This window comes from Nansenia antarctica, assembly GCF_963989245.1.
Source record: "Nansenia antarctica genome assembly, chromosome: 7".
Classification (NCBI taxonomy): domain Eukaryota; kingdom Metazoa; phylum Chordata; class Actinopteri; order Argentiniformes; family Microstomatidae; genus Nansenia; species Nansenia antarctica.
In genome coordinates, this window is record NC_137677.1 from 59493419 (window position 1) to 59521286 (window position 27868).

General features: G+C 44.5%; 1 protein-coding gene across 1 annotated transcript in view; it reads left to right on the forward strand.

Annotated features, from left to right (window-relative positions):
• tmem163a (transmembrane protein 163a) overlaps nt 1–27868 on the forward strand; it is a gene marked incomplete at both ends in the record, with an annotated part of 86940 nt that overhangs the window by 1739 nt on the left and 57333 nt on the right. The window contains one exon of the mRNA XM_080535763.1: nt 3252–3371. Within this exon, the coding sequence (XP_080391889.1) occupies nt 3252–3371 (120 nt within the window). The remainder of the gene's footprint in view (nt 1–3251; nt 3372–27868) is intronic.

Sequence of the window (27868 nt, forward strand, 5' to 3'; positions counted from 1 at the left end):
TGTTGCTGTTTTTAAAAGTCATACATTTCTGGGTATATTCAGAGAAACAATGAACTTTCCATTAGATAGATTATGATATCACACAGTCCCATGGGAAATAGATCACATACTCACGTGTGGATTCTGTGGAATGGGCAATAATACCCATTTGAGCAGGTTGAATATTACTGCCTTTGGCTGAAATAGCCTAACATCAATTTGACGTTTCCTATAACGGTCTACCAGTCTCTGACATCGACTGGGAGAACGTTTTTCCCACTCCTCCTATGATGTCGTGGAATTATAAGGTTCTATCTCCATGTTTGGTCAAAATTGAGTTTTTTACATAATCTGAGTTAGTAATTAATCAAATACAAAGGTTCCATCTCACAAAACATAATGGAATGTAAAAACTTTGACGCTCAATATCTCTGAACTACCCTAAACGGAGATAGAACCTTATCATTCTAAGCTCACGATGTGTGAGGGGCGTCTTGCATGTACCGCCCATTTCAAATCACCCGACAGAATCTCAATAGGATTTGGGTTTAGACATGGCCATTCCAGAACTTCATTTATTTCCTTTCCTTTCCTTGGTGCATTTACTGGAATGTTTTGGGTCATTGTCATGTTGCATGGTCCACATCAGCTTACATTTTTGGACAGATGGTCTCACATTTTCCTCAAGCACCCTCCGATACAACAAAGTATTCATAGTGGATTCTATGATGGTGAGCTGGCTAGGCCCTGCTGCAGCAAAACAGCCCCAAACCATGACATTTCCGCTCCCATGCTGGTTGTCACACAGTTGGTGTGAGGTTATTGTACTCAAGTGCTGTCTTTGGTATGCACCAAACATGTCTTATGTTACTGTGCCCAAATAATTAAACATTGGAATTTGTAAACTTTTTTTGATTTTAGCAAACTTTAGTCTTGCCCTCATGTTGTTGTTGTTTTTACAGCAAGGGGTTCATGCTTGCACACCTCCCATGAAAATCAAACTTGTGCAGTCTCTTTGTGATGGCAGATGCATGTACTTTGACATCAACTGTGGCAAGAGCTACCTGTAGGTCCCATGATGACATTTTAGGATTTTTGGAGACTTCTTTAAGCCTCTTGCGGTCTGCTCTTGGGCAGACCATGTTGGCAGTTGTTTTAAATGTTTTCCACTTGTCAATTATTTTCCAGACAGTGGAATGGCTGATTTTTTATTGTTTGGAGATCTTTTTAAATCCCTTCGCAGACTCATACACATCTACAACCTTCTTTCTGAAGGCCTCAGAGAGTTCTTTTGATCTCGCCATGGTGATACCACTCACTTCAACAATCAAGAACAAAACAAACTAAATGTCTGAGGTTTAAATAAGACAAGCTCCTCCAAAATCCTCTCTAATGATGTTCTAATTATTTGCACCTGATGTGCAAGTTTTATTTGCTTAGTTATATTAACTCCATCTTTCAATATTGTTAAAATGAAGATGAAATGACCACATATTTAAATATGTTGAAAAAGACAGGTTTTCATGGGGTGTCCTATCTTTTTCACATGCCTGTATATATACTGAAAAATGTATTCACTCACTTTCTGCAATGTAAGTCTGTTTGGATGAAGGCATATTATGGTAGGGTGACTAGGGTCATGTGTTGTGTGTTGGTGTGGGGGGTGGGGACACACACGCTTTCACTGCTGATCCTAGACATGGATCATGTGAGTTGAGTGAGGCAGCATTCTTCCCTGCTCCTCCCACTTCCTCTACATACACATACACACATTATTTAGACTGGCTATAAAAGTTGAATGGAGCATGTGACCTCCTATGTCACCGACTCCTCTCCTCAAAGCTGACCTATAATCAGTGATGATGCTCGGGATTTACATCTACTTCCACCCTCGAACGACTCCACTTGAATTTCACCCTTGTGGACACTTGGGTCATGTGACTTTCTTTTGATATTCCTTTCTAAAGAACCCTCGCTGTGTAACACGGCGAGACGAGCTGACTTCAGGGCAGCGCTCAAACAAGTGATCATCTGACCTGGGATGAGGAGGATGAGTGGGTGGGATCTTTACCCTTGATTATCTCCTCAGGGATTTCCTCTGAGAGAGAACCCTTGTGCTTTTGAATTCCTAGATCATTCCAACTTGTGATGTCACGATGACACCAATGACGTCACGATTTACAATTTCCACTCAGTTTGTATAAATATAAATAGTTTGGAGCCTCAGTGCTTATTCACACAAGGGGTAGTGGTGGCCTAGTAAGAGGTAGTTGTTGCCTATTGGATGGTGAGTTGGACTGGTGATCAGAAGGTCTTGAGTTCAGATCCCACCTGGGAACACCACCAACACTAGTGTGCCCTTGAGTAAAGCACTTAGCCCTAAATTACTCCAGGGAGATTGTCCCTGTAATCTCTAAGTCACTTTGGATGAAAGCGTCTGCTAAATGGTTAAAATGTAAATGTATTAATGTAACACAATTTCGCATTGCAATGGGGATAGATGCAATCCCAGTACCTCAGCTGTGAACCAGCTAGAATCAGCAATGAACCAGAATCAACTATTACTCCTCCTGCTGTAAGTCCGTCCCAATTCTTCACCTTTTTCCCTGAGGTGTCCACTACCTCACATGTATTTAAAACATATAGGATTGGTATAAGAGTCCATGGTTAAACCAAACCAATGCCTTTAAATTCATGTTGTGGAGTAAATGAAGTGTACACTTCAGGGAAAAGGGGTGGAGAACTGGGGCGCAGGACTTTCTCTCTCTCTCTCTCTCTCTCTATTCTCTCTCTCTCTGTCTCTCTTTATCTCTCTGTCTTTCTCTCTCTGAGGAGTATGCCTTCATGGCTGGGCGATCACACTCGCACTCTCCGCCACCTGTCAGCACCTGCAGCTCCCAAAGCAACACACTTAATTCAGCCTTTACCAGACACAACAACAACAACAAATTAATGAACCCTGCCCGTGCCCTGAAACACTATTTAATCAACCAAATTAAACAAGGCGGTGTTGTACCTTGCAGTGTTTAATTCATGCCTCACTATTTACCTTTCCTCCCTGCATTACCCCGGTCAATTAAGTCCTCACCAGACCTGTGCCTTTCTTGGCTGGGGAAGGAAAGACACTACCACTCCTTTGTGGTTTAAAAGGAGTGTTAATGAGCCTATGTAGTGTGACGCATTCTCCCTCTGCCTCTCTCTCTCTCTCTTCAGGGAGACATGACAGCTGATGCTAACCAAGTTTTTTTTTATCACCTTCTCTTCTCTTCCAGGCCTGCTGGAAAGCAGCATGCGGCTGAAGCCCCACGAGGCCCAGAGCTACCGTAAGAAGGCCCTGTGGGTGTCTTGGATCTCCATCGTGGTGACACTTATCCTGGCCGTCGCAGCCTTCAGTGAGTAACGCTACCGTGTGTTCTGTTGTTACTGTCGATATGTCCCGAGTGCGACTGTGGTTCTAGTTCTGGATTGTTTCTTGGTGATCATGGATCTGTTTTTACCTCAGACCCAAGTGTGGTGTTTGGGTCTTATGGTACTGGTAGCCTCTTAAAATATGGGTGTTTATAGTGTGTGTGTTACTGTAGGGAAATGGAAATGTGCTGGATTCCAATTGAAGTCTAGGCCAATAATAATATATTTTAAAAAAAGATAAAAGAGACCAGTTTACTTCAAACAACAACACTTGGACAATCATCTGAAGCGTTTTTATTTAGAACAGACCCCCCGCCAAAAACCGGGCCACTGTAAAATCAACCGTAAGAGAAATTGACCACCCGCCAGTTTAATCAAAGAGGCTTTAATCAGCCAAACAGATGACCAGAGGAAACTATCTCAAGAGAATCACTTACAACTCCAACTGCAGCACTGGAAAAAAGTGAGAAACAAACCATACAAAGCTTTTCTTTTTTTGTATTCTTTAAAAACAATACTCACAAAAAAATGCTGTTATCGTTGTGACCCTGTGAAGTGACAACAACAAAAAAGCTCCAGTTCATGATGACTCATTCTCCTATGTGTGTTCTGGGGTTTAGACTTTTGTCGGAAAAACAACCTGGTATGGAAGAAAAGGTTTTAGTGCTGACAGATGTTTGAGTGGAGACAGGCATTAGCTGCTTTACCTCTAAGCCTCTAGTCTGAATGTGAGTGAGCAACTTTTAGTTTGCTATCGACCGAAGTAATTGATATTCTCTCCTCGCCACTTTGGTGAGAGAGAGAGAGAGAGAGAGAGAGAGAGAGAGAAAGAGAAATTGAGAGAGAGAGAGTGTTTTCCTCTGTCTGTGAAGTCTGCCGGAGGATTGTTGCCTCAGGAGGGGGGGTGACGTTGGGTTGGGCCATGAATAAGTGAAGGAAGACTCCTCTCTTCTGTCAACCAGTCAGCAGTGATGGAGGGAGGGGTGGATGGACGGAGGGAGAGAGAGAGAGTGGTGAAGGGATGAAGGTAGAGAAAGAAATGAAAAGGTGTGAGGGGAGCATGGTAAACAGTGTGAGGCTTGTCTGGACAGGGACTTTGAGGTTATCCTGGTTTAGATTCAAAACCACCACTGGATTCTAATGTCCTGAATGTTGTTCCCTTTCTAAAGGCCCATTTACACACATCATTGACATGCAACATACTGTATATCAGATATAGGGCCTAGTATTTACTTCTCCCATATACGTGTATGTGTCTCATTATACTGATATGTGTGTAAATGGGGCCTAAAGGGCTCTGCACACAGCGTGCGATTTCTGTTGCGTGTCAACATTCCATTTTGAAGTTTGAATGGAAGTCTATGAGAACATCGCATTTCAACACACACGGCCCCGATTTTAATCGCACGGCGAAAATTCGATTCCATTCATTTTGAATGGGACAAAGCACACGGCGTGCGAGTTTTGTCGCACTGTCAAATTTGTGCTTTTTCCCATTCAAAATGAATGGAATCGAATTTTCGCCGTGCGATTAAAATCGGGGCCGTGTGTGTTGAAATGCGATGTTCTCATAGACTTCCATTCAAACTTCAAAATGGAATGTTGACGCGCAACAGAAATCGCACGCTGTGTGCAGAGCCCCTACGGTCGTTGACCCCCACAGCAGCCCTCATACTTACAGTATTATGTTGTTCTGTGGAGGGGGCTAGGAAAGGTCAAGGGTCGTCCTCCTTTGTGCCGAATCACATTCAGTCACAGGGTTGACTTTTAAATGACTCAGAGATTCATGTGGGAATGGCAGTGATGTCGTCATGTGACCTTTTAGAACGGGTCTCAGGAGGGTGTCTTTTGTACCCTTTCAGGTGTTGGTACTTTAAGGTCATGTTCTCACATGAAAGTCCGAATCGAGACCCGGAGCAAGTGGATGAGTTCGCAACATTGTTGCATAAATAATTTCTCTGATTTACGTTCTCACAGCCCTTCATGTAAACAAAGTAACATACGCAATCGAAGCAACAGACGTGGTAGTTGATTGGTCAGAAAAATAGAAAATTGTCCGTTTGTCCCTCTCTTATCCAGATCTGTTGTTTTCCTATGGACTGCCTCGATGCATCGTTTCTAATCGGAGCGAAACCACCCGTTTCAAGCGGAGCATCCGTTGGTTCTTTGCTCCGGGAGTTACTTCGAATGTGCGTTCTCACAGCTCCAAACGACGCAGAGCAAAGCGAATTTTATCCTAAACTCTGTGAAGCAAATGTTCTAGAGAGAACACACCCTAAGAGTGAGAACAGATGTTCCTCTGACTGAAACGTTGTTTCCTTTCATGTCAACTCACGCTTGATTTCAAAGAGTGGTGGTTGCATAGAGTGTGTAAAAAGAGTGTGTTTGTTTTAGCTGGTTCATACACTGTGTGCAAACTCAACGGCTCAGAGGGGTTTCTACCCGGTTCGGTATTTGAAAGTCAGAACAACTTTGTGGAAAAAAGGTGAGATGGAATTTTGTCTGCTCAGAACTCTTTGACAGAACACCCTGAACATTCTGTTTCCGACACATCACAGGCAAACCGTTTCCACCGGTTCTCTCTACCTGAGAGCTGGAATCAGAGATAATCTGAAGGCAGAAACTGTGGGAATTAAAGTGATAGTAATTGTGTCTTAATAGTGATTGGGTCCATCCATAAAGACAGAGCCTTTTTGGGGACGTCATGTTTTAAGACGTTATATTCTCTCTAAATCCTGCTGTTTAGAGCAGACGCATACATACATTTTCCATTGTGTCACTAGTTGTGTAGCCATGGAAGACTAATAGTCTGATATTATTTAGCTGTGTAGTCTAAATGCCACAGTTTATGATTTGTCGAGGGAGCGGCTTCATTAACATTCTGCTGTTGCACCTTCTTCCAGTGCAACATTTGCAACTGTTTGTTTTTTATTTACATGTAAATGAGGCAAACAGGCACTGTGAATGTAAAAGGAACGTGTTGGATGTCAGACAAATGATTGGCCTACCTTGAGCCACGTTTGGCAGTAAGTCCTTGTTACCACCTCTGTGTGAGATTGTGTAGGGATGTCATGTACGTAATTGATAGCTTTTAATTACTCGGCCCTGCCTATGTAGTTTGTGTCCCCTTTTCATTATATACGATCTTGAAGCACACTCACACACACACACACACACACACACACACACACACACACACACACACACAACAGTAATGGAATAGATATTAGCTCATTAGCAACTTCACACATAATCTTCCATCGTGCTGAGGCCAAACATAACAGGTTTTTGAGGTGTCTTTGTATTCAGCATGGTGAAGCTGTTGTATGTATGTATATGTATTCTGAGAGGGTCTCCTCTCAACAAGCTGATTTAAGATCAGAGCCTACAGGCCTTTTAGGAACGTCGTAGGATTAGGGCTGGTGTGACAAATGGGGGGCTGCTGGAGCAATCTGCCCCTCATCCAGGACTGCCAGGTCCCATCTGATGTTAGTTGAGGTGCCAGGGAGGGAGAGAGGGAGGGAGATAGAGAGGGAAGGAGAGAGGGAAGGAGAGAGAGAGATGCACTTGCAGTGCAGCACAGCCCATCTGACAGATGTTATGGGTGGTCCAAATTATCCCACTAAAAACACAAAGAGAGAGCTCTTTTGACAAAGAAAACAGCCGAGCCCTCCTCCCATCCGCCATCTCTCACAGACAAGTCCTCTCCTCACAGCCATCTCTCATTTCTGCTTTATTGGGATAGAGACAGTAGAGATGATTGACAGGAAGGAAGGGTGAGAGAGGAGGGATGACAAGCAAGATATGTTGAGGGTTGGAATCGCACCAGGAACCAATGCGATGATACGGTATGTGCATTAGTGTGCTACGCCACTAAGCGCCCCAATTGGTTTGTTTTAACCCAGTTAGCTATAGTCTGGAAACAAGCACACACAGTATAAAAATAAACACACATTGATTCTGCTTATTGCTTTACCCAGTTCTCACCACGACACCGTCATGAGCAGCAGGTGCATTCTCTTGTACATAAACGGAATGCAGTTGGATGGGACAAATCGTCATGTTAGAATTATAAGGTTCTATCTCCATTTTTGTCAAAATTTTGTTTTTTACATTATCTGATCCATTAGGTGTTTATTAATGCCTGTGTGGTGTTATTTTTAAAATATTGAGAGTTAGTAATTCATAAAATACAAAGGTTCCATCTCATAAAACATAATGGAATGTAAAAACTTTGACGCTCAATATCTCTGAACTGCCCTAAACGGAGATAGAACCTTATAATTCTAAGCTCACGAAATGTGACAGCAGCTGGTGAAACCGGGAACAAGTCGTCAACCAAATGACTAGCGAGTGTGTCATTGATTTTCAACAACGCTGACATCTATTTACATTTTTTTATGAATAAAAGTCTGATCATTTGGTCACTTGCTGACTTGTTTCACTCGCTTTCACCAGCTGCTGTCACAAATGTTCATAGGAATCAATGGGCCTGTCTCAGAGACCAGGCTTAAGCCTAGTCCTGGACTAAATCACACTTTCAATGTAAAATCTCCATTGAAGATGCTTTTTAGTCCAGGATTAGGCTTAAGCCTTGTCTGTGAAACTGGCACTTGGACTTGGAAAATCTCTATTGAGGATGCTTTTTAGTCTAGGACTAAGCTTAATCTGCGTCCATGAAACCAGCCCTATGTGCCCTAACCAGCCCTAACCAGCCCTAACCAGCCCTAACCAGCCCTAACCAGCCCTAACCAGCCCTAAGTCCGAGAAAGAAGCATCACTCTTCTACAGTGGAAAAGAGTGCTTAATGTGATTTGAAGCCACTTCAGACCCTCTCTCCATGGGTTTTAAATGAAACATGAGCTGGCTTTCACAAACCACAAGCCTCTGTGCAGTGCACCTCATCTCTCCACCTCCTCCTCCTCCTCCTTCTCCTCCTCCTCCTCCTACGTTTTCAATCAACTTCAAATGTAATCAGTTCACTTAAGCCAGAGTGCAAGCCAGCCTCAGATGTTCTTTTAGAGAGCAGACATCCACAGGAAGGAACGCCCTCCCTATTTTTAGAAAAATAAATCAGGTAGCTGGAGTACCTTTCCTACAGCATGATGATGATAATACCACACTGTGTTCCTCGTAGTGGAAAACAACCGATGCGTATCTTATACTGTTTGGGATGGTTTCCAAGACTAGTACTTGTCCTTCCAAATCGTAATGACATTCTGAGTAGCTATAGAACACAGTATCTCCCCCCCCCCCCCCCCCCCCCCCCACACACACACACAGCACAGCAGCACAGAACACTCCAAGGGAGAACCGAGCTCTGGGCCTTGGGCACAGGGTCAGCCCCCTGACAGGTGCCCCTGGAACAGTTAGTGGTCAAAGGCACAACGGCAGTGGTGGTAGGATACCTACGATATGATGCCGGCAACCCTCCAGTCACCAGCTCACAACCCATCCTGGGGTGGGGATCGAAACCAGCGACCATCCCATCGCTGGCCAGCATCTCACTTCCTGCCGCCCCAAAGGAGGGGATGAGCTTGGGGGCAGTCGAATGTGACAGAAGGGTGGAAATGCCACACCAGCACAGAAGACATGTTCTAGTCTAACGTCATGTCTGAGGGCTCTGCTGAACCTTGTGAATATTACAATCTCTCTTCTCTCAGAGACAGATAGAGTGGAGTCTGGAGGCCATGCATCATCTGTGGAAGAAAAAAAAACAGTGAAGGAAAAACATTCCCTCCTGTACTTCTCATTCATCTTGCCGTCTGTTCCAGGGTGGAAAACATTATAATTTATTCATTTGTTTTTCTTTTCTGTAACCTATTTCTGTTTGGTAAATGTCAAACAGCAGGATGGGAGGGGTGGACAACGAGGCACGCAGGCTCAAAATAGAATACATTTTCTGTTTGTTTTTGCTTTGTTTTCTCCTCTGTAATTGTGCTTTCTCCACCTCTAAACAAATTTGCTCTCGGCTACAGAACATTCATTAAAACACTCACTGATTCAACTGCACACACACACACGGCAATGGCATAATGCACTGCTTTACAGTCTCCATTCTTCTTGTAACATGAGTCATAATGATCTTAAACCAAGACTACTCACATCATGTCACAAGCAGTGGTGTAGTCTAGTTTTTTCTAGTGGGTATACTGTGATTTTGCCCTCCCAGTCAGAGCGACACCTGTCCCGTAGCGACACCCCATAAGCACCACCACACTCACTTATGCATACAGTATGCATCTACACCAGTGTTTGCTGCCTTGGGGGGGGGGGGGTGGCATGGACTGTACTTGTACATCAAGCTGCCTCACGCTACAGAAACAGGAGATAGGCTCCTTCCCTATGGGCCGTTAGGCTCCAGAACCATTGGTTCTCAAGGCTACTTACTTATGTGGTCTTGACTACCTGTCCACTTTCTCACCTGGTTCTTGCTCTCTCTCTCTGGTGTGCCGACACCATCCTGCTCTCTCCTTCTCTCCCTCCCTATCCTCCTCTTTCCCTCTTTTGCTGTCAACCAAAAGGCAAACATAACAACCAGAGTATTTATAATTTAATAAGAGGTATACATTGAATTCATATCAAATCATAACATAATTCTAATTGAATATTGGGTTGCTGTGGGCAATGCAGTCAGATACTGTCTTTACTTACTCTCTCACCTGTAAGAAAATCGTATGTCCAACTACAAAAAACAGACATTTCCAATGAGTGAGGGTTTGTTCCAATGCTTCAATCCACTGTCCATGTACTGTAAATATACCATTATGGTATTACCATAAAGCCCAATTCTAGCAGAATAAGAAAGATTGTATATCTACTTTAAGTAAAATAATAAAGTGCCTCCAGTTAGCTCTTTAGCTGGCATGTGTGCAGCAGACTAGCTCATCTAATCACCTCTGAGCTAGCTAGCTTGCTAGTTCTTTGACACTATTATTCACACCATGAAACTATAATCAGACACTTTCTAATCACAATAATAACGACTAATTTGAACCAACTTTCTCTGTCAGAACACAGTAATTATATTTGCTAACGTTTCAACTTGCTTACTTTCTTCTGCAGAGCTTTCACCCTGCAAAAACTCTCTCGCGTCGCACGCGCACACAAAACAAACCAAAAGCATTCTCCAGCGGCACGAAGCTGTGTGTGGAGGTCTGGCCCGCCCGCGAATTTGCGAAACCTAGGATGGTAAGGGGAGGCAGGGCAATACCGCTACCTGATTGGTTGGCGAAGCACTCCCTCATTGCCCCCTCATTGGCTGCCTCCCCCTACCATCCTAGGTTTCGCAAATTCGCGGCCCGCCCACCCCAAGGCTCTGTAGGGGAAATACTGAGACTAGCATTCTGAACGACTGGTTATGCGATAACAAACATGTCAGAAAGTTCGAAGTAAGTGCTTCGTAACACAGACGGGGTGAATTTTATGAATGAAAGTGAAAGTTCTGTCACAAAACGCCGTTACGTATCCTCGCGCATTTTCTAGTGGGTATACGCAAATCCTTGTCCTTTCCTAGTGGGTATACGGCGTAGTCCTGCGTATCACGTAGACTACACCACTGGTCACAAGTATGGAAGGAGGAAGAGACGTTATGTCAAAGTAGAGCATGCTGACTTCAGAGCAAATGGATGTCACCTGCCTCTTGTCTTTGTCTGTCACTGGAGTGGACTGCTTCTCTCCTCTCAGCCTCAGGGCTTACACACCGGCAGTTCCGAACGCCGGTTCGCGTTCGCGTACCGAAACCTCCGAACGTTGGCGCTGTCTGGCGAACGAGCCCGCGTTCATACCAGTGTATCGTTCGCCAGACATCGCCAACGTTCGGAGGTTTCGGTACGCGAACGCGAACCGGCGTTCGGAACTGCCGGTGTGAAAGAGGCCGAGAGGGAGAGACAGACATAAGGAAAAAAGAGAGATAGTGAGAGGGAGAAAGGGAAAGGAAGAGACAGAGAAAGGTGAAGGAAGAGACGGATGCAGCGTGTCGTGGTCAAAGACACTGCGTTAATGTCAAGCCCGGAGTCAGCTCGATAGAAACTCAACACCGCTTCACCAGCTGACCCCGGCTGCACTCTGACCCAAGGCCAAGACCTGTTCAGCTCACTGACACGTCCAGCTAGAGTGTGTGTGTGTATGTGTGTGTGGGTGTGTGCACACATGTGTGTGCTTGATACTTTGCTACCTGTCGTTATTACTTTATTACCTGTCTTGGTATGATACACAGGCATGATTGTGATAGTGTGTGTGTGTGTGTATGTATTCCTGACCATTGTTCTAGTTTTATTATCAGGACATGGTCGCCACGTAATAGTGGTTGGGAAACATAGTCATTTCATAATTAAAGTGTGCCTCTCGGGTGCTGTGTGTGTGTGTGTGTGTGTGTGTGTGTGTGTTTGAGTGTGTGTGTGTGTGTGTGTGTGTGTGTGTGTGTGTGTGTGTGTGTGACAGTCGAGCAGAAAGCCTGATGGTCCGTTGACTGAAACATTGTTTTTAATCAATCTTTATTACATTTGTCTGAATGATCGGGATGTGAGCAGATAGACTGGCACTGTTTGTCCCTAAAGGTAGCTGTAGTGTGTTTAATGCCTGGGCTTCTGGCTTCTCCATTAGTCAGAACACAAGCACAGTATCTCAATAGTGGATGGTGTACATTGCTAAGATTGTTCAATACACCGTTTCACGCGGGTCTCATCTAACTTTGCTGAAATGACAGCTTTACAACAGGTCCTGTCTCCTTATCCACATTTCACGAATGGCTTACCTTGGTCACAATGGTCCTGTATTGTTACAGCTCACAACGGGTGTAGTAAGTCAACCTATAGCTAGGCTATGTGTTAATCAAGCAAGGTATGCTAATCCAGTTAGCTCAACAATCTAAGACTCCTGCTTTTTATTCCTGACTCCTGTTTTTTTGCATTGTGAGTAAGTGGACAGACCCGTCTGCTATGTGAGTGAGTATTAGGGTTGCCAACTTTCTCACTACCAAATCGTGACGTTAGAATTATAAGGTTCTATCTCCATTTTTGGTCAAAATTGAGTTTTTTTTACAGAATCTGATCCATTAGGTGTTTATTAATGCCTGTGTGGTGTTATTTTAAAAAATGTTTACATTTTTGAGTTAGTAATTAATAAAATACTAAGGTTCCATCTCACAAAACATAATGGAATGTAAAAACTTTGACGCTCAATATCTCTGAACTACCCTAAACGGAGATAGAACCTTATCATTCTAAGCTCACGAAATACGGGACAAAAGATGGCGTGCCACTGCACAGGGCAGGGGGTTTGCAGGAATTGGCACATTTACGCTATATGTACGCATGACGGGGGCCTGTGATTGGATGAAGTACGGTACTGTATGGGACAAGGGAGGTCCCCTTTTATTCATCCAGTCCAAAATACTGGACATCCCGGCTAATACGGGGATGTATGTAGTTGGCAACCCTAGTTGTATGCTATGTTGTGTGTGAGTGAGTATGAGGTGTTTGTAAACTATGTGAATGAGTAGACTGACTTATGTGTCATGTGCATGCTACTGTATGTATGGTACTGTAGTTGTATGCTATGCTGTGTGGCATGTGAGCTGACATTTCGTTGGGAAGACGACTCTTGACTCATTACTCATAAACAGGAAGCTTGGCACTCTCTCGCCATATGTAACATTTACGCATTACTCCTTGTCCTCTATCACGGCCAAATGACACAATGTGCTCAAACAAACCCAGTCATGCTCGGCCAGCAGATTATGTGCGGTTGGTTGATTGGTAGCGATGGGAGTGCAACTGTTTGTCTGCCATTGAGTGTGACTGGTGGTGGGAAAAGAACTGAAAGTGATTAGTCATCTCACCACTGGAACATCCTCTATACTGCTGCTCAAGGCTCCTGACTTGTGACTCCCTTCCCCCTTCTGATTCTAGAATATAGATCAAATGAACACTCTAGAACACAAAGGGACATTCTTTCCTTATTCAAAGAAAGTCCCTAAGCGTTCATATCAGTTCACACAGACACACTTATGGGGTAGTGGTGGATAGTGAGTGGATAGTGAGTTGGACTGGTGATCAGAAGGTCATGAGTTCAAATCCCACCTGGGAACACCATCACCACTAGTGTGCCCTCGAGAAAGACACTTAGCCTTAAGTTACTCCAGGGAGACTGCCCTGTAATCTCTAATTGTAAGTAACTTTGTATAAAAGTGTCTGCTAAAACAAAAAGGCAGAGGTTTTTACATTTATTTTTACATTTATTTTATTGTATTTTATCTTTACCTTTTCTTTCTACTGTTTTCCCCTGCTTTTATATTCATTCTATGCTTGTATATGTTTCTATATATGTTTTTATATTCACTTTATGTTCTTATTCCTGTTGTAAAGCACTTTGAGCTGCATTTCTTGTATGAAAGGTGCTAGGGATGTCCAGATCCGATATTGATATCGGATATCTGTGCGATATTGGTCCTGAATGCTGGATCGCAGATCGCACAGGAAAGAAAATAGGCACCGATCTGTTCTCCCGATCTGGTGTGTCACTCACGTGATGACAACAGTAGTAGTCAGTGGTCACGTGCATGAGAGTTGTCTAGTAGCTACCTGTGTGTAATGAATCTGACAATGTCATGATGCCAGCTGGTGAAATCATAAACCAATCTTTCGGTTACTACAGATGGTAAGCTTTCAAATGATGCGTCATACATTGAGATCGGAAAGAAATTCAAGATGAGGGGACGGCTGTGGCGCAGGAGGTAGAGTCGCCGTCTAAAGATCACAAGGTTGGCAGATCAGCGGTTCGAGCCCCGGCTGGCCACATGTCGAAGTGTCCTTGGGCAAGACACTGAACCCCTTGTAACGCCTTGTATGGCAGCTTGCTGCCATTTGTGTGTGAATGGGTGAATGAGAGGCCGTTGTAAAGCGCTTTGGAGCAGTAAAAAAAGGCGCTATATAAGTGCGGTCCATTTACCATTTACGACAAGAGTATTTGAATGGTGGTACAGCTCAAGAATGGGAATGCGACAGGAGAAAAGTGACTGATCAAACCACAACAACAAATGCTGCTAACAGCTAGCGGCTAACAGTGTTTTTATAACATCACAACATGCTGAGAGAACATGGACAACACCCTGTCCTTGCTTTTGAACACGTTTTAAAACGAAAGTATGTTTACAAGCCTCCGGCAACCGTGAATCCAACCCACAGATTATAAGTATTTAGTGATCGTTAAACTGTTGTATATTATATCGAGTGGGTACTTTAAAACTTCAAGTTGCCTGTTAAAAAATGGGATCTGGACATCCCTAAAAGGTGCTATATAAATAAAGCTCTACTTACTTACTTACTTACTTACTTACTAAACATTTAAAATGTAAACACTAACTGGCTGCGCAGAGAAACTTCCCACTGCAGTGCTTATTGGAACCATTAGGACCAGCTCATAGGGGCAGTGTCAAAACGATGTGGTCAAGGTAGTTTAATACTAGTAAAGCAATTCTTATGATTAGCTCCAGGACAGCGAAGGTCAGGTAGAACAGGGTGCCCTCTTTAAGCTCTATTATCATTATTCGACCATCTCCACCTAGGCCTCTACTTATCTGGTGCTATACAGTACAGTAGTGCTAGTGGTCACTGAGAGAGCAGCGATGGTGAGATGCTACCTTTTTTTGCATTACAGGCTTGAGGTTTTAAACTCTGACTGGGATTCTTTCGCTGCGTGGCCTCGATGCGTGGCCCTGTCCAGGGGGATGTTGAGATTGAGATAGGGTATTGGGATTCGGAAGTGTCTGTTCACCCTGAGTCTCGCAAACAGACTCAACTATCTTCTCAGTCTGCTTCTGTGGCACAAACCTCAAGTTCAACCTCAATGGGAGACTCAGCAGGGCTCCCTAATGGAAATGGAGAGAAGGGTTGAGGGGGGGGATTGGACCAGGCATAAGTACTCACTATACCACACCCTGCCAGACACTTCTCATGGGATTACGGGAAAAATCCCACTACAAATGGGACTAATCCGACCAGACAGATGAGGACAAACATAGTAGGCCTAGTGACCCACCCGCTTAAAAGGCCTGTATAAAAGCACTACATTATTACCATTTATAAGCTCTCACTCTGCCAACCAATGCTAATCTCCCCATAACACTCCATAATAACTCCTCAATGATACGTTACAATCAGAGCTTTAACAGATTTATTTGGCAAAACAGCAACACTCACTGCTGCGCGAAAGTTAATGTTCACTCACGTGTCACTGTCACTATCACACGGATACATGTGAAAGCGCACGCATGTGTGTGAGTGTGAGTGTGAGTGTGAGTATGAGTGTGAGTGTGTGGGTGTGGGTGTGTGTATACTGTATGTGTGCGTGTGCGTGTGTGTGTGTGTGTGTGTGTTTCACCAGAGTGCTAATGCATGTGTATGACCAGCGACCACCTAAGCGTGAGATGAGACGAGCGACTCTGTGTGTTCTGTACATTTTGTCGTCGAGGCACAGGTGCACTCTACACCACACACAGGTGCACTCACACTCACACACCAAGTGCACTCACACACAGGTTGCGCAACATCCGCTCTTACGTCATCGTGACAGACAGCTGCTAAGTAGGGCAGGTAGCTCCAGCATCCCAACCAGTCCTCCTGATAACAGTCCTCCTGATAACAGTCTGCCACAAGGAGCTTTCAAACACAGTTGTCAAGGAGATCTCTCCTTTGACACCGGGACTACTGGCCTCGTGCCCTCTTCCTGAATGTGTCCACAGTCTGCGCGGCGCGCCGTGTTTACCGCTGTGATGTGGTGACTCGTTTGTGTCGGCCAATTAGGTTTTATGAGGCGTACACTGCCTCCCAGCCGGCCCTTAGTAATGCGGCTCCCATCAGCAGAAAGAGCAGCGATGCTACAACAAGGCCATTAGTCACTGTCGCTTAGAGGTCTGTGTTTGGTGAGGGAGTTACTTTCTCCTTTAAAAACATAATGAGGATCTACGGTCCCAAACCATCTGGCGGTACGGTAGGAACGAAAGATACACAGGTGGCTGAGAGTATCTTATTTAAATGGATTAGCGGTTCTCCTGCAGTCCTCCCATGCTATTATATGTGCTGAAAATGATATATCGCTCTTGCACATTATAAGATCATCAACACATCTCCTAATTTATCTCAGCTATGTTATTTTATAGCCCTCGCAGCTGGAAGGAGAAGGTGAGAGTTGGAGATGTCTGCCACAAGGGAGTGTGGTGTGCGTGTGTGTGTGTGTGTGTGGGGGTGTGTGTGTGGGGGTGTGTGTGTGTGAATGCATGCATCCATAGTGTGTGTGTGTGTGTGTGTGTGTGTGTGTGTGTGTGTGTGTGTGTGAATGCATGCATCCATGTGTGTTGGCATGCTTGTGATGACCCACGTATCCGATGAGAAGGTGCAGAATTTCACACCCACTTCAGACAGCCCGGATATCTCTGCTGAGGCTGTTAGCCTGCTACAGTCTCACTCTCAAACCTGTCATGTTAAACCCTGCTGCCATTCTCACCTTTCACCCCCACAACCATCGCACCATTATCCTCATATCAGGGCTGGCACACCATATTCTCCCAGGTCAAAATCCCACTTCAGAGGGTAAATGTAGCTCACTAAAACATCCTTGCACAGATACACACTGTCACACTGTTCTACCCCCCCCCCCCCCCCCCAAAAAAAGTCCTCTTTCTCTCTACATCTTGTTAGGAATCATTGGGTTCAGGTGTGAAGTCTAAATATTGGATACAATGTGCCCACGAGGGAGAGATACAGCATACAGCAAAGTAGGGAGGGTCTCTCAGGGGCTGAAAAAGGCTCCCCAGTTTTAGTTTTTAACTATGTTTTCTGCTTGTATTGGGATAGTGACAGTAGAGATGGAAGTGACAGGAAGGATGGGTGAGAGAGGAGGGATGACATGCAAGATATGTCGAGGGTCGGAATCGAACCAGGAACCACGCGATGATACGGTATGTGCATTAGTGTGCTACCTCACTAAGCACCCCGGTTCCCAGTTTTAAGCTTAGTTACAAGCAGTGAAAAAGTGCCAGCACAATAAGGGTTCGGCCACGGACTCGCAGGGTCCCCGGTCCTCCGGCTGTTGACTAATGGCGCCTTTCCACTACCGGGCCGAACCGGGACGCATTTGTATCCGAGCCGTGCCGTGCCGTACTTTCAGAAACGCTTCTCCATTATACGGAGCGACCCGGGACTGTAGGAGGAGTTACGTGTCATAAGAGCACTTCACTGTAATAAGTGCCGCTATACAGCTCAACGGGGGAAAATGCGATAAGAATTATGTCAAAATGCAGCACTATCATGCACAGATCAGCCTTAAAACATGTAACGTTAAGTGCCTGTTACTTTGCCGCTTTCAGTTCGTCACATCAAAGGGGGAAATGCGAGATGAACTCTGCGCGAGTTCCATAAATTCCTCCATTGAACGGAAAGTCCTAAAGTGTAAGGGGCCTTTGGCTGTCACAATGCTAGCAGAAGGAACCATCACTTTTTTATCATCTGACTTTTTAAAATTACCAGTAGACAAACTGTACAGAGAGGGGTAGTGGGGGGCTACCATCTTCTTCATCGATGACTACAGTGTGGCATCCATTATGAAGCAATCAGGCCTTGTTTGGGGCGCAATTTGTTAGCAACAAATGCATTTCTGTGCTCCATTTAGCCCTACGGGGGTAACTTGGCTCCCCTGTAGTTTTAATGTATGTATTTCCTGCCCTCCTACAAGGTGATCTCGTATACACTCCTATAACAGAGCTAATGGAAACACAGAGAGGGAGCAGGCATTCGGGGGTTCTGAGGCAGAGCTAGATCTATCTTCATTTCATAGTGATTCCATTACTCTGCCATCTAGTATAGAGAGAGATAAATTAGGTATTAGTGCCAGGGGAGTCTGATGGAGGTAGAAATCGGAGGACAGGCTCATTGTAATGCATGGAATTGAATAGGGAATGGAATGTGGAATGGTATCAAACACGTGTGTGTAATCCATTCTGTGTCACAATGAGCCTCCGTTTTCTGCCTCCCCCACCAGAGTGAGGGCTTCCACACTGGCAAGGCCCCGTGCCGGTTCCGGTTCCCATTCTGGAGTCTCAGAACCTTGGTGCTTTCTGGCTAACCAGCCCGCGTTCATACCAGTTTAAGCAGAACCACGACGTCATCAATGTTGGGTGACGAAGGGGCTGGATGAACAAAAATGTCACAACAAGATGGAGGCTACTTCACTGGAAATTAGGATAATATCTTCCACTACAGTATCTGAAATAATTTTGTCTGAAAAAAACCTAAGTACACTTTCTAAACATGTTCTCTTACTGGCCAGCTGCTCTGTTACTAGAATAGAAATGGCTTACAAAGTTCAAGTTCGCGTGTGTGTGTGTTTGCTGAGCATGTGAGGAAGATAGAGAGAATAATGAAACTTTTGATAATTGTTTTAATCGCTAATGATTAGATTACATTTTGTCTCCTTCCTTCTTGCTAGTCTTCTTCACTGCCTAGAATATGACACACCCACGGACGACGTCACAGTTCTAGTTCTTGGTTCCCGCTTGAGAACCACTATTTTCTGGTTCCCGCTCCAAACCAACTTTTCAGGTTCCGAACCAATTTATTTTCCAGTCTGAACGCACCAGCCGGTTCAAGATTCGGTTCGGGAACCGGAACCGGCACGGAGCCATGGCGGTGTGAAAGCCCTAAGTGAGACCCTCAGCCTCTCATACAGTATGTGCTAGCCTTAATCGATGCATCTATTGCCGGTGCTGCATCAATATGCCGATGGACCGTTGTGCCGACAGCCCTCCCTGCATGTGAATGCTCTCCGCTTCTCTGTTACGGTACATGTGGGAAGACGGTACATGTGGGAAAACTACGGTTAGGGTTAGGTGCTACGTCGACTTGGTACATGCTGGCATGTCTAACCCTAACCCTAATCCTATCCCTAACCCCACCCCTAACCCCAACCCTAACCTTAACCGTAGCACCCTAGCACCTAACCCTAACCCTAGTTTTCCCACATGTACCGTCTTGTCAGCTCTCGCAGAAATCCGCTAATAAACTGTCGGCATCGTGGTCCGTCGGCATCGTGGTCCGTCGGCACAGCGGGTGGGCCCCCTATTGCCGTGTTCTCAATCCGCAGCCTGTGAGAAACAGCCCTGACAGTAGTGGAGAGGAGTCTTTCTTCAGAAGCTCAAGAGAGCCTTTCAAACTCCTGTCAGCCTGTGGGTAATCAGACCCTGTCTCTGTCCAAGGCAGTGATGTGTGATATCGAGGAGATGAAAACGACAGCGACACTTCAGAGAGACGTTTTTAGACAAAGAAGGGACGAGTGATTCTGGTATTCTGGGACAATGTGCTCGTAAAAGGTGTTTGGTGTGTCCTCGGTTGTTACAGCTTCATTACTCAGTGCTCTCAAGCATTTCAATCAAGCTTGATGTTTTTGTAGCGTTGAGGCTTGATGCTCCCCTATACTGTGTCTCCAGAGACTTCTACTCCCCCCCCCCTTTTACTGTTTCTCCAGTGTTTATAAAACGTTATTCTTTTCTTCTATCACGACTGCCAATGGCCCCTGGCCTGACCTAGATTACTCTTCCTGCTACAACTGGTGGATTGATGATTCACTCACTTGCTTAGTCAAATGTCTCGATTTTAAGTCGCTTTGGAATAAGGCATCTGATAAATGCCAAAAATGTTAAATGTAAATACTAAAGAAATGTGCCCCCTACAATGGCTTAGCAGAGGTTTGACTGTATTCAGTTTAAAATGAATTTCACTCTGTCAATTAATCAACATATTTTCATGGACAATAATGGTATTGATTGAATTTCACGTGAAATAGTATAGACCTCAACTCTGTTGTTGTAAACTATGTAGCCACTGGCTCCCAATTGTAGTGAGAAGGTACTAGAACAACTTTTCCTCAACCCCTCAGACAGACAGGCGTATTCAGGCAGGGCCCTACACACACACAGACTGCTCTTGAGACAGCAGACTAATTTGCACTCAATTTACAGGCAATCAATGGCCACCTCTCTCGAAGTTAGCGTTAAGGGTCCTTCAGTCTGACGAGGCAAAGACACATCGCTTTCCAGTCTAGCTATTTTCACAAAGGCAGAGTGTCTAACATGTCTGTGCATGCCTATACGTATACAATAGTAATGAAATAGCATCTGTGGCAATGACATTTCTCAAAATGTTTTGTTGCTGGGCATGCATAGAGTCTGCTATCTAAATAGCTACATCATCGTGACTTCAGAGTTTTGGTCCCTCACTGTGTTGTAAACATGGCCAGAAATTGTCATTAGTTAGGCTGGGTGTATGACTAGGCCATCACCACACAGACTATCATGTGGCTGTTGTTTTGAGGAAGTTTGTCTGACACAGCAGAACTGCGTAATTGAAATGCTGTTCACTGATTACTCAACTTAGTTGATGTTTTTTGTTTATAAAATGGCACATTTGAAACACAGGGTCTCTCTTACCCCATAACCACCTCTCTGTCTCTCTCTCTCTCTCCCTCACTCTCTCTCTCTCTCTCTCTCTCTCTCTCTCTCTCTCCCTCACTCTCCCTCACTCTCTCTGTCGCACTTGCATCTTTCCTTGGTCATCAGGGGCTTGTTCAGATCTGAGAGGAGACTAGTAGACAGCAGGCATGACAAGACATGACACATGATGCTTTCATTCTCCCTGGTGTGAGTTCTCAACCCCTTAAAATGGGCGTTAGGGTTAGATAGATATAGGGGTATTGGAAAGTGACAATCCTCCCCAAAAAACAGAAGTTGGCAGATATGTCAGAGACCATACATAGTTAATACATCAAAGAATGTTTGTGTGATAGTCTGGCTGTGTGTATATATGGGAGTTTGTAATGAAACAATTTCCTCTCATACCTCCAATGTGACTGGCTGTTCCACTGCTGTTATTAAGACGAACAGCCTATTGGTGGAGCCTATCCAACACTTTTTACTGTTGCTAGGGGACAGAGGGAGAAACCGAAATGATCCGGAATGTTAGGGTAGGTGTGGCTGAGGTATAAAAACGGGACTTCCTCACTGCAACCATCTTTTTAGCCACTGTGTACAGCAAGACAATTAGATATTAGGACTCAACAATCATAAGGTTAAATACAACATCACTTACAACTATAGTTGTATAGATTGACATTTCAGGGATTCATGTACAGTGAATGCTCTTAACAGGTCATAGTAACTCTTATAGTTTTTTTTAATGTTTTTTTTTCTGAGTGGGGCAGTCCCACTCATATTTTTCATTTTTATTGACAGATACAGTACCGTATATATTTAGACAGGAAGGATGGGTGAGAGAGAGAGAGAGGAGGGATGATATGCAGGATATGTCCCCGGACGGAATCGAACCGGGGACCCTGCGGTTACATGGTCAGCACTTAGTCCGCTAGTCTTTTTTCCAAGCACCAGGGGAGCCCCCCCTCCTAAATTGCGTTGTATGGTACCTGTACTGTATTAATAACAATAAAGACCATTCATTCATTCATTCATTCATTCATTCGCTACGCCACCTAAGCGCCCCACTCTTATAGTTTAATTGGAACACAGAAATGTCCCTAATCAATATTGTTCATTTACAGATTACCATTTTTATAGCCTGTCCTCAGTCAGTGTTACACAGTTTATTTAAAACTACCGCAAAAACGTTTCATGAAGGGTAATTCAGTTACCTCTCTGATCTCCGTGGAGCGATAGCCGAGATATTGTTTTTATACTCTCGAATTACAGTTGTATCATCCAAAGGGAAATTAAACTGTCATTTTCAACTCGGGATAGTTAATTAGGCTGTCACAGCGCTATATATGAGTCACCCTGGCATTGACGTCACATATTAACTGCTGATTAGTCACCAGGCATATGTGTTAATTACCAATAATCTCTCCTAATTGCCACTGTTGTACAATAAGAGTCTGTAATAATATCACTGCAGAATTACTGAAGCTATCCTAGCCGCTGGACCGGAGTACCTTGGCACGCTCAGAAGACATCCATATTAGGCTAGCCCTTCAATTTAGAACTGTGGTGTGAGAATGTTTTGGCAGTATTTCCTCCTGGATCAACCAACCGTTTGACGGATATTAGAGGCCACACACTGAGCCAAACTGTTGTTTCTCTTCCCAGATGGGTATTGAGGCCTGTATCTGGTCCATTTCCCCCCCTCTTCTAGGCTAATGGTCGTAGCCTTGCTACAGAGGGTACGGCAGCAGTGGGATTCTGCCAGAGTGCTTCCTGAACAAGTTCATTTAAAAAGAGTGTATTGGAAGACAGATAATACAGCTACAGTATGTTGTTGATATTAGATTAGATTAGATTAGATTAGATTCAACTTTATTGTCAATGCAGAGTACAAGTATTATACAACGAAATGCAGTTTAGCATCCAACCAAAAGTGCAAAGAGTCATAGTCAAGTGTGTGTGTGTGGGGGGGTGGGGGATAGTTCAACGGGGTGTGTGGAGGGGGGGATTGTTTATCAGAGTGACAGCTCTGTGCAAGAAGCTGTTCTGTATTCTGCTGTTATGGGACCTGAGGATCCTGTACTTCCTGAGTCTTGGGGGCTTTGGTGGCTTTGTTGTCCCGATCGAAGTGAGCGTAGAAGTGGTTTAGCTCGTTGGGTAGGAACGCCAATATCCAATGGTATGTCAGAAGATGTATAGCCTTGTCACGAATACAGGAAGTGTGCATCATTAAAAACCTTCCTGAGGAATCGTATTCTTGGAAAACTCTGATGAAAGACATTTTTACAGATCCCCATGACTTATTTACAGAGAAATGTTGATCTTGCCGTCTTTGCCTGCAATATTTACTACTGTCATTCAGCACAGCCTAGTTAGCTCAAAGGCCCAATGAAGCATAAAGTCAGGCTCAGACAGATGGATAGTATTAGAGTGAAGAACCATCTCTTCAGGCTACATCTTAACATCTCTTACGCTTTCATCTCTCGCTTACATCTCAAAAAAAGGGCTAAACATTTCTTGTGAATATATGTAGCCTAAGAAACAAAGTTCAGGATATACTGTAAACAACCTGTTAACATCTGACAAGATTCACATTCTAGACATCACTGAAACTCATTTAGATAGTACATTTGATGATGCTACAGTAGAGATACAGGGATACAGCATTTATAGAAAGGTCAGGGACATTCATGGAGGAGGAGTTGCAATGTACATTCAGAGCCACATCCCTGTTAAACCCAGAAGGGACATCATGTCATGTAATATTGAAATGCTATGGCTACAGGTTCACTTACCACATTGCAAACCTATTTTACTGGGATGCTGTTACAGACCACCAAGCTCTAGCAATCAGGATATTGATAATCTGTGTGAAATGCTTGATCGTGCATGCAATGAAAATAGAGAAATCTATGGGAAAACATAAGCTTTCTTGCATCAAGTTTTCCTCTGAAAAAGAAGATTCTTACCACAAGTGCCTGTAATCTGGTTCAGGTTATTAACCAACGTACCGTCAGGTATTGACAACCTTTTTACATTTACATTTTTGGCATTTAGCAGATGCCTTATTCCAAAGCGACTTACACTCGATACATTTGACTAAGCAAGTGAATCATCAATCCACCAGTCGTAGCAGGAAGAGTAATCCAGCTCAGGCCCAGGGGGCCATTGGCAGTCTCTGTGCTAGAAGGAAAAATCTACTTCTATCTACTTCTATCGCCATCTTCTAAACCTGGATGGAAAGCTATTGAGGATGGTAACAGACCACATTGCCACTCCTATATGCCACATTTCTAATCTCAGTCTTGAATGTAATATGTTGCCCACAAATCTGGAAAGAGGCTAAGGTAATCCCTGTACCAAAAAAATGTGCATGCTGCCTTTTCTGGTTCTAACAGCAGACCAGTCAGCTTGCTACCTATCATTAGTAAACTTGACCAAATACAATGCTATTTCTCTGTGAACAATTTAACAAGCAACTACCAGCATGCTTATAGGAAAGGACACTCAACCTGCACAGCTCTCACTCAAATGGCACTCAAGCACCACTAAAACTAATCTAGGGAAGCTACAACAGGTCAGAACAGAGCAGCTCGGCTTGCCTTGCAGTGCACTATGAGAACAAACGTAAACGTCATGCATGACCGACTCTTCTGTCTTAAAGTTGATGAGAGGCTATAAGCATAACTTCTTTCATTTGTAAAAAATAATAATATGAATGCTCTGAAAACTCCTGTCTGTTTGTAGGCAGCTTACACTTAGCTCTGATGCACACACATACCCCACCAGACATGCCACCAGTGGTAAAACTACACAATTCCAAAACCCAAAACAAATTCGAAACAACATGCAGTGATGTATAGAGCTATGATTGAATGGAACGCCCTACCAGGTCATATCTCAAAAACCCAGAATAAAATCAGTTTAAAAAAACAAGTGAAACAACACATCCCACGTACTAGATTAGTGTAGTTACCACTGGCACACTAAACTGAGCATTTTGAGTCTATTTTTTATTTATTGTTGTGTGTCAAATCTGTGGATGGTTCTTTTTTTGTTATGTTTTGTGATGCTCGCCAAAAACTGAGGCTGTGAGCATTGACAACTTTTATTTTGTTCTTATTTATTTTTATTTGATTGGTTTCGTTATTTGTTGTTCTGTATGTTGATGTTTTTCTCCTTTGTTATGTTCTGTGATGTTATGTTGATGTCCTTCTTCTTATATGTTTTTATGATGGTTTCTTGTATATGTTCTGTGTGGATCCCAGGAAGAGTAGCTGGTGGTATCAGCTAATGGGGATCCTAATAAACCAAATCAAATGAAATCCTCATCCCCACTACCCCCCTGTACAGTTTCTGTATTGTAAATAGTAATGTAACATTGTAAGTGCCAATGGTCGCTGGTCATAGCATAGATTACTTTTTCTTACAATGACTGAGTGACGATTCACTTACTTAGACAAATGTATTTGTTGTAAGTAGCTTTGGATAAAGGCGTCTGCTAAATGCCAAAAATGTTCAATGGAAATGGAAATCTCTGTTCCTAGTTCTAACATGGTGGTAAAATGTATTACTTACCTCAGTCAATAACAAGCAATGCTCAACATTCACTCCAACTTCCCCTGGTTTTCATACCCATGACAAACAGCTTAAAACGACTTGTTTGTAGATCTGTTGATTACACATCAGGCTCCCTGAAACCTCATTCCAGTCTGAATGAACATTGTTCAGCAGCTGTTCTATTCAGTCTCTGAGACAAATAGCCAACATTCTCCAGCTTACATTTGCCAAGGAAATTCATTCATTCTCTGAGTCAGCATCTGTCTGCTCAAGGACAGCCATGTACAGAATGCAAGACAACAATGAGACCACTCTGTATTGTTCTAGTGGAGGCTGGTGGAGGTAGAAATCGGAGGATGGGCTGTAATGATTGTAATGTATGGAATGGAATAACATAATGGAATCAGGTAACATTCCTCATTCCATTCCTCGCATTACAATGAGCCTGTCCCTCCGATTTCTACCTCCACCAGCCTCCTCTGTTTCGCTCACTTAACCTTTCTCCACCACAGAGATCTCTTGTGTTGTATTCTCCTGTTCTGTGGTTGCTTGTATAGAGGTTTAATGGGAAAGCAAAAACGAAACCTTCCTTCTTCTAGCATTGTGACTGTCAATGGCCCCTGGCCCTAGCATAGTTTACTTTTTTTTTGCTATGACTGGTGGATAGATGATTCACTTACTAAGACAAATTGTATTTTTTGTAAGTTGCTTTGGATAAAGGCGTCTGGTAAAGGCCAAATGTGGCTCTGCCTCACTTACATAAGGAATTAATGAAGGTGTTTATCTCAAAATGCACCAGAGAGCAGTGCCCTGTGTCACCCATGTGATGGTGACTCCGTCTTAGTACACACCACAGAACGCGCTGCCGGGGCAGAGAGAAACACACTGCTGGTACCATGGTAACACAGTGACCACGTTAATGTATTCCACACTCCTTTTAATAAACGCCAGAGCCAGCAGCAGCAGCGGCCCCAAGCTCTCCAAGTCCAAGAAAGTACCCTGCCTCCCTGCCTCCCTCACCTCCCTCACCTCCCTCACCTCCCTCCCTGCCTCCCTCACCTCCCTCACCTCCCTCACCTCCCTCCCTGCCTCCCTCACCTCCCTCACCTCCCTCCCTGCCTCCCTCACCTCCCTCACCTCCCTCCCTCACCTCCCTCCCTGCCTCCCTCACCTCCCTCCCTCACCTCCCTCCCTGCCTCCCTCACCTCCCTCCCTGCCTCCCTCCCTCACCTCCCTCCCTACCTCCCTCCCTCACCTCCCTCACCTCCCTCCCTGCCTCCCTCCCTCACCTCCCTCCCTCCCTCACCTCCCTCACCTCCCTCCCTCCCTCACCTCCCTCCCTCACCTCCTTCCCTGCCTCCCTCACCTCCCTCCCTCACCTCCCTCCCTCACCTCCCTCCCTGCCTCCCTCACCTCCCTCCCTCACCTCCCTCCCTGCCTCCCTCCCTCACCTCCCTCCCTACCTCCCTCCCTCACCTCCCTCCCTCAACCCCCTCCCTGCCTCCCTCCTTCCCTCCCTCCCTCACCTCCCTCCCTGCCTCCCTCCCTCACCTCCCTCCCTGCCTCCCTCCCTCACCTCCCTCCCTGCCTCCCTCCCTCACCTCCCTCCCTCACCTCCCTCCCTGCCTCCCTCCCTCACCTCCCTCCCTGCCTCCCTCCCTCCCACACTCACCAGGAGAGAGTGTCCAGTGTCTGTTAGCAGGGCCTAGCCACACTTCCTTTGGCTTCCTATCACAACCACTACGATTTACCTCTGGAAAACACAATCTCTATCTCTGAGTTAGTGTTGATCAAATGTTTAACTAACTGAGCCTTCATAGCCCGATGCAGAACTTTAATAGAATAGAACCCGAATAGAATGGAATGAAATGGAATAGAATAGAACCCAAATAGAATAGAATGAAATAGAATAGAATAGAATGAAATAGAATAGAATAGAATAGAATAGAATCATGTCCCTACACAGTTGCAGACTCTGACTCTAGTGTTGTGTGCCAGGCGTCTAGTCTCTCATAGCACCGCATATATGCTCTCTATAGCACAGTAACTGGTGAATGAGATTAGTCCGGACTGTCCCGTCAGGAAAATCCTTACTGCTATCCATCTCTTGTATATACCTTTAACTACCTAAATGCTAAACTGCATTTTATTGTCTGGTATTTGTACTCTGCAATGACAATAAAGTTGAATCTAATCTAATATAATCTAATCTAATCTAATCTAATCTAATCCTCTCAGAGCTTCGGTGTATCAGCATCTCCTCCTTGGCTACCATTCCCATAGGGCCTGACTGGGCTGACTGGCGCCTCATATCTTCCTTAACAGCCTTAAGCAACAGCTCTGGAGACATGGACACAGCTCTTTTCTCCTACATGCTTGTCCTGGGTGATGGATGCTGAAGCTAAGCTTTGGCCCCAAAGGCCCTTCCAGGGTGTGTGTATG